General features: G+C 45.9%; 1 protein-coding gene across 1 annotated transcript; it reads left to right on the top strand.

The window, feature by feature from the left end:
- Positions 1-2666: 2666 nt before the first annotated feature.
- LOC103730829 (olfactory receptor 6B2-like) lies at positions 2667-3661 on the top strand. The gene has a single exon (XM_008829132.1). The coding sequence runs from the start codon at positions 2689-2691 to the stop codon at positions 3625-3627; it is 939 nt and encodes a 312-aa protein (XP_008827354.1). The 5' UTR covers positions 2667-2688; the 3' UTR covers positions 3628-3661.
- Positions 3662-8041: the final 4380 nt, after the last annotated feature.

Below are 8041 nucleotides of genomic sequence, written 5' to 3'. Positions count from 1 at the left end.
CTTCTGCCTTCCTGATTCCTTCTGCAGAGCATGGGAAGGAGGTGGGACAATAGCTTGTGTCATAGTGGGTGAATGGAGGAACTTCAGGTTACTTTAAGGTACTGAAGTTTATAATGCCTTTGAATATATCATTAAAATACCCATACTTGTAAATTTGTACATGTATATTTAATTTGGCATGCCAAAACAAAACCAATAATTTTTTATAAAAACCAATAATAAATTTGTATAGTGATCATAGTTTTTTTTTTAAATTGGTTTTGATGGAAACATATGAAGACAACTATCATAGACACACATGACAGAATTACATGAGATCACAACACACAAAAACAATATGTGTCATACTTACATGAAATCTCAAACAAACACGAAAAACGACCATCATAGACACATATGACATAATTCCATGAAAACTAGGTGCACCCAAAACATGATAATAAACAAGTTTGAGTATGATGATCTTCTGTAAGGAGGCACCACTTAAGTCAGAAAGGAGGCAATGATTTAACTCAGAAGAGGGTACTATGTAGCATTATTTTACTGAAATTAAATATAAAAAGGTACTAAATCAATATAACCTATGTACACATTGGGACTGTGTGGGGTTCCAGGTGAACGTAACAGGAAACGTACTTCAGAGTTTTAGGATTTCAATGAGTGTAAACAGGAGATAGAGAGAAAAACATGATCAAATTGAGGTCTACAATAAATGTTATGAGGGTGGTAGGGAAGGCAAGTGTGAAGGGGAGGGATGGAGATCCGACAGACGGAATGGAAGCTAAACCTTGGTGGACAGCAGTTCCTCAGGAGACAGAAAACCTGGAAATAAACTTGCAGTGAGTGGAAAAAACCTAAAACAGTTCCTTTTAAAAGCCAGCAAAGAGCTGAACAAAATGAAAATAAGAAAGAAGAATTAAATCAAGGGACCGGAAACGACTGAGGGTCAGGTGCTGGGAAAAAATCTCCAGACTGATGACTCTGACCCTCTGAACAGCCAAGGAGGTAAACTCGTCACAGCAGGGGGAGATAAACAAAACTCCTGCTTTTGATTTGGCAGAGACCAAGAGGCTGGACTGGTTTTCTGAGAACCAGGACCAGGGGACAGTTGTGGTTTGCTCCCTTGCCTGCCTTTCAGAGAGGAATGAAGAGAAAGTTTTAAGCAGCCCACGGGATACAGAGATAGCCTGGGAAGTGAAGAAGCCCTAAATATAGGGAATTCCAGACGCCCTGTCCATTTCCTTTGATAATGTTGTCTATATCAGTCACGATATTGAAACCTGAATTTGGGCCAGCGAGAGCCATTGACTATTGTGTATTGGGGCCCAATTTGGACTGAAAACTGAGTAAGTATGACCGGTCTTGGTCTCCAAAATGGAGTTCTTTTAGATTAGCCTGAAGGCAGGCTAGGGGTGCGTCATTTGGAGGAGACAATTTGGAGCCCATGGTGGGTGGGTTCTAGAGCAACGTGAAAAGGAAATGGAGGTCATATCCAGCCCCCCAAGGTGTTCCTCCAGTTTGGATAGACCAGCAGTGGGTGTGGGGTCTAGAAGGCCTCCCCTTCCTTGTGGCCTCCAGGTGGTCCAGTCCAAAGAAAAAGAGTCCAGTGGGAGACTCCTGGAGCCTCATTGAGCTGTCCAGTGAGAAGCTCCAGGAACCTCATCAGGCTTCATAGGACCAACAGAAAATGGGGGAAACCGTGGAGTTCTGGAGACCTGATCAGTGGCACCCCTGAATCAGGGTCAATGGCAGGTTGGATTACCTTGTCCCTCTAAGAAAGAGGGAGAGCAGGGAAGAGGAAGGAAAAAGTGAGAGATTGTTTTCCTTCACTCCGAGGAGCCCAAATAGGTCCACACAGAACAGAATAGACCAGAAGAGTAGGAAAGTCAAGGAATTTCCAGGAGGAGGATCCAGAGCCTCCAGTGGGTCTCCATGAACCCTCCTGGGTTTTGGCACTAAAATGTTAGGATTTGGACCACAGAACACAGTAACAGTAGGAGCAAAAGAGACTCAGACAAGTCTGCATTTATTCAGCACAGTGAAGGAGTGAAGGACAGTAGCCTTCCTTGTGTGATGGAGGTCGGTGTCCTGAAGGGAGCTGGTTGAAGATTTAGAGTCTAGGCAGAGGGACTTAGGGTGGCTTAAGTTAAAAGAGTGCAAAGGGACATGCAGGTTAAGACACACCAGAGAGGTTTATGGCCACCTCCTTCCTGGCACTGTTTGCTCCAGTTTATCATGAGAAACAGATTTGTGGTCTGCTTTTCCTGGTACCATTTGTTTAGGGAGACAGGATGTGTTGGGAAACAGGCTGTCTCAACAGTCTTCCCTGATTCCTGACTGTAGCCGATTGATAAGGTCAACCCACAATGGTTTTCTGCCACCAGGGCATTCTATCAACAAGGTCACTCCATATCCAGCACTCCAGCACACGGGCCATCAGACTTTTCCTACGTTCTGAACATCAGAAGTTGGCACTTCTTCTCCTCCAGGTTCTTCATTATTATACCCAAACCCAAGGGCACAGAATGTCCCAATTTCAGACCTGACAGGTAAAGGGATTCCTTTCCCCTGTGACCTGTAAGAACCAAGGGTCCCACTATGGAACTGTGTTTACCTGCTGACTCCCCTCCTCCCCATCAGCATCCTTGGCCCCTCCTATTTGCCTGTTGATTTTGCAGGTGCAGAAGGATGAGGGGGGAGAATGGCACCAAGGTCAGCACGTTCATCCTGCTGGGCTTCCCCACGGCCCCTGGGCTGCAGTACGTGCTCTTCCTCCTCTTCCTGCTCATCTACCTCTTTGTGCTGGTGGAGAACATGGCCATCATCTTCACTGTCTGGAACAGTGCCTCCCTCCACAGGCCCATGTACTACTTCCTGGGCATCATGTCCACCTTGGAGATCTGGTACGTGTGCGACATCATCCCCAAGATGCTGGATGGCTTCCTCCTGCAGAGGAAACGTATCTCCTTTGTCGGGTGTATGACTCAGCTCTACTTCTTCAGCTCCCTGGTGTGCACCGAGTGTGTCCTCCTGGCCTCCATGGCCTATGACCGCTATGTGGCTATCTGTCACCCCCTGCGTTACCAAGTCATCATGACCACTGGGCTGTGTGTCCAGCTCGTGGCCTTCTCTTTTGCCAGTGGCTTCACGATCTCTATGATTAAAATCTACTTCATCTCCAGTGCCACGTTCTGTGGCTCCAATGTCCTGAATCACTTTTTCTGTGACATCTCCCCTATCCTCAAGCTGGCCTGCACAGACTTCTCTACTGCAGAGCTGGTAGACTTCATCCTGGCCTTCATCATCCTGGCGTTCCCACTCCTGGCCACCATTCTCTCCTATGGACACATCACCCTGGCTGTGCTGCGCATTCCATCAGCCACAGGTCGATGGAGGGCCTTCTCCACCTGTGCCTCCCACCTCACTGTGGTCACCATCTTCTACACAGCCTTGTTTTTCATGTATGTGCGACCTCAGGCTATTGATAGCAGGAGCTCCAACAAGCTCATCTCTGTTCTGTACACTGTCCTTACGCCCATCTTGAATCCCTTGATCTATTGTCTAAGGAACACAGAGTTTAAGGATGCCATGAGGAAGGTCTTGGGGTTGAGTCAAGCTCTGTCATAGGAGGAGTGCCACCTGTTTAGAATCTAGAGCTTCTTCTGAGAATGCACACCCCTTGTGAGGAGTCTTCCGGGCCAGCCACGGTGAGGACTGCATTGCTGAAGTGCTGTGCATTTAAAGCTTTCTTTGCTCATCCGCTTTCCTCCTTTGTGAGGTGACTGTCATATGACTCTCATAGGCTTTTGTCATAATTCCATTCTTTTATTTTGTATATGTTAGCAAGGCATACTTTTAAAATTACCACTCACAGGGCTGGAGAAATGGCTCTGTGGTTAAGAGCACTGGCTGTTCTTGCAGAGGACAAGGGTTCAAATCCCAGCATTCACATGGTGGCTAACAACCATCTGTAACTCCAGTCTCGGGGGATCTGATGCCCTCTTCTGGCTTCTGGGGGCATTGGATGACACAGGTGCACTTACCCACATGCAGGCAATACAGTCATACACATAAAATAAAAATAACAAATAAAATGAAAAAAAACCACTCACATTTCAGAAGACGGTAAGATATGCCGGGTCAGGGGAGCAACTCCGACCTCTGTCTCAGTGTGTGAAAGGTTGAAGGCGGCTATACGGTCTGATGAGCTCCAAGAGTCCCCAAGACATCTGAGCTGTGAGGGGCCATGGGCTTGCTTTAGTCCCTCAGGGCATGCTTTCTGGAAGTTCTGAGGAACACCAGCCTCAGGCTTTTCTCTACAGACAGCCAGTCCCAAAGCCCTTCAGCTTCTGAGACAATAAAAATCATCTTTTTAAGACTTGAATTGACCTTGGTTCACAGACAGGTGGGAAGCAAATCTTCTTGTCACTGTTGGATGCTTAAAGATAAGCACAGTCCCTGGTGCCCCTTAATCACCCAGGGGCAAGCTGGGGAAGATGGGTGGTGGTGGTGTGCAAGTAGAAGAAACCCAGGAGGGCCACCTGGGGGTATGGGGCCCGTCCTTTAAAACGGGAACAGGAGTGATTCATGCAGAAGGGTGGAGAAGAGGAAAGGAGGGTCAAATAATTTCAGCAGTAGCAACACGGAGAGGCAGGAAGAAGCAAAAAACAGTGCAGAACACAAAGTGCTCGTGGGGTTGGAGCTTGGTCCTCACATGTGGGTGGGACACAAGCAGGCAGATTGCCGAGCATGCGTGGGCTGTGGCAGAGTCGGGTCCCGAGCATGTACTGGCTGTGGGAGACAGTCAAGATCCGGAGAATGTATGGGCTGTGGCAGTCAGGTCCTGAGCATGAACTAGCTGTGGCAGAAGCCTAGACTTTACCCTGCAGCTAAAGCTCAAATTCCTGTCTCAGCCCATTTGGCAGGTATGTGGGAGATGAACAGGGGCCTTCTGGAAGGCTGGAAGATTGTGTAGGGGTGTTGGGCTTTTCTAGGAGGGATGAAGACACTCTAGATTGAGCAGGGAATACGAGGGTGAGGCAGGAGTGACTGGGGATATCCAAGAACCACATGGATGTTCAAGTAGGCGTTTGGGCTTATGGTGGGTAAGCAAGGAACTGCGCAGAGCTTCCAGGTGTGTGATGGAACCTAGTGGATGACAGCTGCTCTGGGATGTGAGGACAATTGAACACCTGTCTAAAGTTACACTGCTGTGTGGCTAGAGTGGCACTGACTTGGCGACACTCTGGGCTCTGCAGCCGGTGGCGGGAGTGATCTGTGTCCAGAGGCAGGATGCAGGGTAGGACAAAAGCTGTGTGAGTCAAGAGAGATGATAATTCAGTGGGGTGAATCTCTGGGCTATGCTGGGGTTGGGGTGTGGGGAGTTTAATTTCGAAGTGGATTCACTTTTGAGATTGCGAATTTCATGCCAGTCTTGGGATCATTGGGCTGGAGGGCAGAATAGGCTCAGACTTGTTAAGAAAGGATTCAGATAAGACAATTTAACTGAACGAAGCACTCAGTCTTCAGGTCTAGAATAGATTCAGAAAATTCCAGAGACTGGGGCTGGAGAGATGACTTTGCAGTTAAAATCAATGGCTCCTCTTGCAGAGGACCCACCATTCAATTCTCAGCACTTACATGGCAGCTAAGAGCCATCCATAACTCCAGTTCCCAGAGATCCAGTGCCCTCTTCTGACCTCCAGAAGGGCCTCAGCACTTACATGGCAGCTAAGAGCCATCCATAACTCCAGTTCCCAGAGATCCAGTGCCCTCTTCTGACCTCCACAAGGGCATTGCACAACACCGGTGCAACTCACATACATCCCGCAATACACTCATACACATAAAATAAAATAATAAATAAAATATTTTAAAAGAAAATTCCAGAATTGCAACACTGTGATGATTACTCTTCATCTTGATTGGATTGCGAATCATCTAGAATTTTACATGTGTCATTAAAGGTATTTCTAGAAAGTTCTAACTGAGGAGAGAAGAGCCCTCCTGAATGCAGGTGGCATCATTACATTGACTGGAGTTCCGGACTAAATAAAGAAAAGAGGAAGCCACTGAACGCTAGCATTTATCTTTCCTTGCTTCATGACTATGGACACACGGCAAGCCTCCATGCTGTCTAGATCAGTAGGAACATCTTTCCAGTCTTCCTCTGGGGTTTTGGGGTGATTCTCAGTGAGAAGCCGGAGAGGCACTAGTGTTCTACCAATATTTGCTGACTCTTTGATCTTACTGTTCCACCAATCCTTTGTGATTGTCTGACCACAAAACGACCACTCTGTTTTCATGGTTGTATTTGCTTGCTTGTTTGTTTGTTTGTTTGTTTGTTTGCCAGAGAAGAAGCCCTAGAGAAGGTCATCCATTGACTATGAGGAAGAGAAAGGACCAGGGAAGTGAGGGGACTTAGGGCCCTTCTGTACCACAGATGTCTTGGCTTGTGTTCTTGGGAAAGCTGTCCACCTGCTTCTGGGAGAAACTTTCTGATCAGCCTTGAATCGTGTCTCCAGTAGATGTTCTGATCAGGAGTCTGCAGGGAACCTTAGGAGTTGGACATGTGGACCCAAGTATCAAGGCTCTACAATCTTAGTCAAGAAAGGTGGTGGAAGGATTTGGTGCATCTGTCTGCAGTCTTCCTCTCCTGCTGTAGTGAGAAGACTGAGTATCTAGGTTCTGGATGAAGTGTTCTGTTGTGCTTGGTGGATCAGAGAAAGCTTCCTTTAACTGCTAAAAATGCACTTGGGTATTAAAAACTCACTGCACTTAGTGGTGAGTGGAGTGGCCGATACATTTGCTTCTATCATGAGTGGAACAGGTCACCAGTAGCTATTTCCATGAAATCAATCTGTATTTTCCAGTGGAGTGGATCTGATTGTCAATAATTACACTTCTACTTAAGAAGCCCGGGCATGGCGGCACCCACCTTTAATCCCAGCACTACAGAGGCAGAAGCAGGTGGATCTCTGAGAGACTGAGGCCAGTCTGGTGAGTTTCAGGCCAGTTGGGACTACAGGGAGACCCTATCTCAAAGACTCCCCCCCAAAAGGATGAAGGAAGGTGACCAAAATGACAACAACCAACACCTAACTCTAGATGTGTAAGTTGCAATACAAAAATACAAGTGACATGAAAAACCAAGATGAAATTTTCTCCAAAAATTACCAATCTCACAGTAATTGGACCTTATTGAGAAGAGCTTAGACACAATTCCAGACAAGGTATTCAAAGGAATGATTTTCATAAGTTCAAAGATAATAAGGATCTCACAAATAAACTCCTGAATGAATTTCAAGAGAACAGAAACAAGCAGCTGAATGAAATATAGAAACCAATACAAGATGTGAAAATGGGGGCGGGAGAGATGGCTCGTTGTAAGAGCCCTGGCTCCTTGCAGAGGACCCAGGATCCCTTCCAAACACCCACATGGGGGCTAACAAGTGTCCAACACTTCAGGTCCAGGGAATCCTATGCCTTCTTTTGGCCTGTATGGACAATGCATACATGAGTGTACTTACATACATGTAACACTCATACACATAAAATAAAGTAAAAATGTTAACTTTTTTGAAAAAATTATCTAAATAGAATTTAAGAGAGAGAAACATTGAAGAAAAAGCCCACTAAAATACTATAAAGGCAAATATCAATTAGTCAAATAGAAAAAGCTGAGTTGGAAGGCTCAGCAATATAATGGTTCACAGGGAGGACAGAAGAACAGGATTTAAAAACGGGTAGAGACATTGAAACATTCAGACAAGGTCAAAGATAAACTAATGAAAAGGTATGTATGGAAAATGTGGTATCTCTGGAACAGTATGGAAAGATGGAACCTGTGAATTATGAACACAGAAGAAGAACATGCAAGAGAACATAGAAAACATTCTTAAGAAAATCATTTCAGAAAACTTCCCAAATATGAGGAAAGAGATGCCATTCCAGGTACAAGAGACACATGGGACACCAGATGGAAGGAGCAAGAACAGAAACAGCCCACATCATATTATAGTTAAAGCAATATATATATATA

Source organism: Nannospalax galili, unplaced genomic scaffold (assembly GCF_000622305.1).
Source record: "Nannospalax galili isolate Female #2095 unplaced genomic scaffold, S.galili_v1.0 scaffold453, whole genome shotgun sequence".
Classification (NCBI taxonomy): domain Eukaryota; kingdom Metazoa; phylum Chordata; class Mammalia; order Rodentia; family Spalacidae; genus Nannospalax; species Nannospalax galili.
This window is presented reverse-complemented; position numbering and strand designations above follow the sequence as displayed.

Excerpts from the sequence above, each read along its gene's own strand:
- LOC103730829 (XM_008829132.1), top strand. The coding sequence starts at position 2,689 with ATGAGGGGGGAGAATGGCACCAAGGTCAGCACGTTCATCCTGCTGGGC.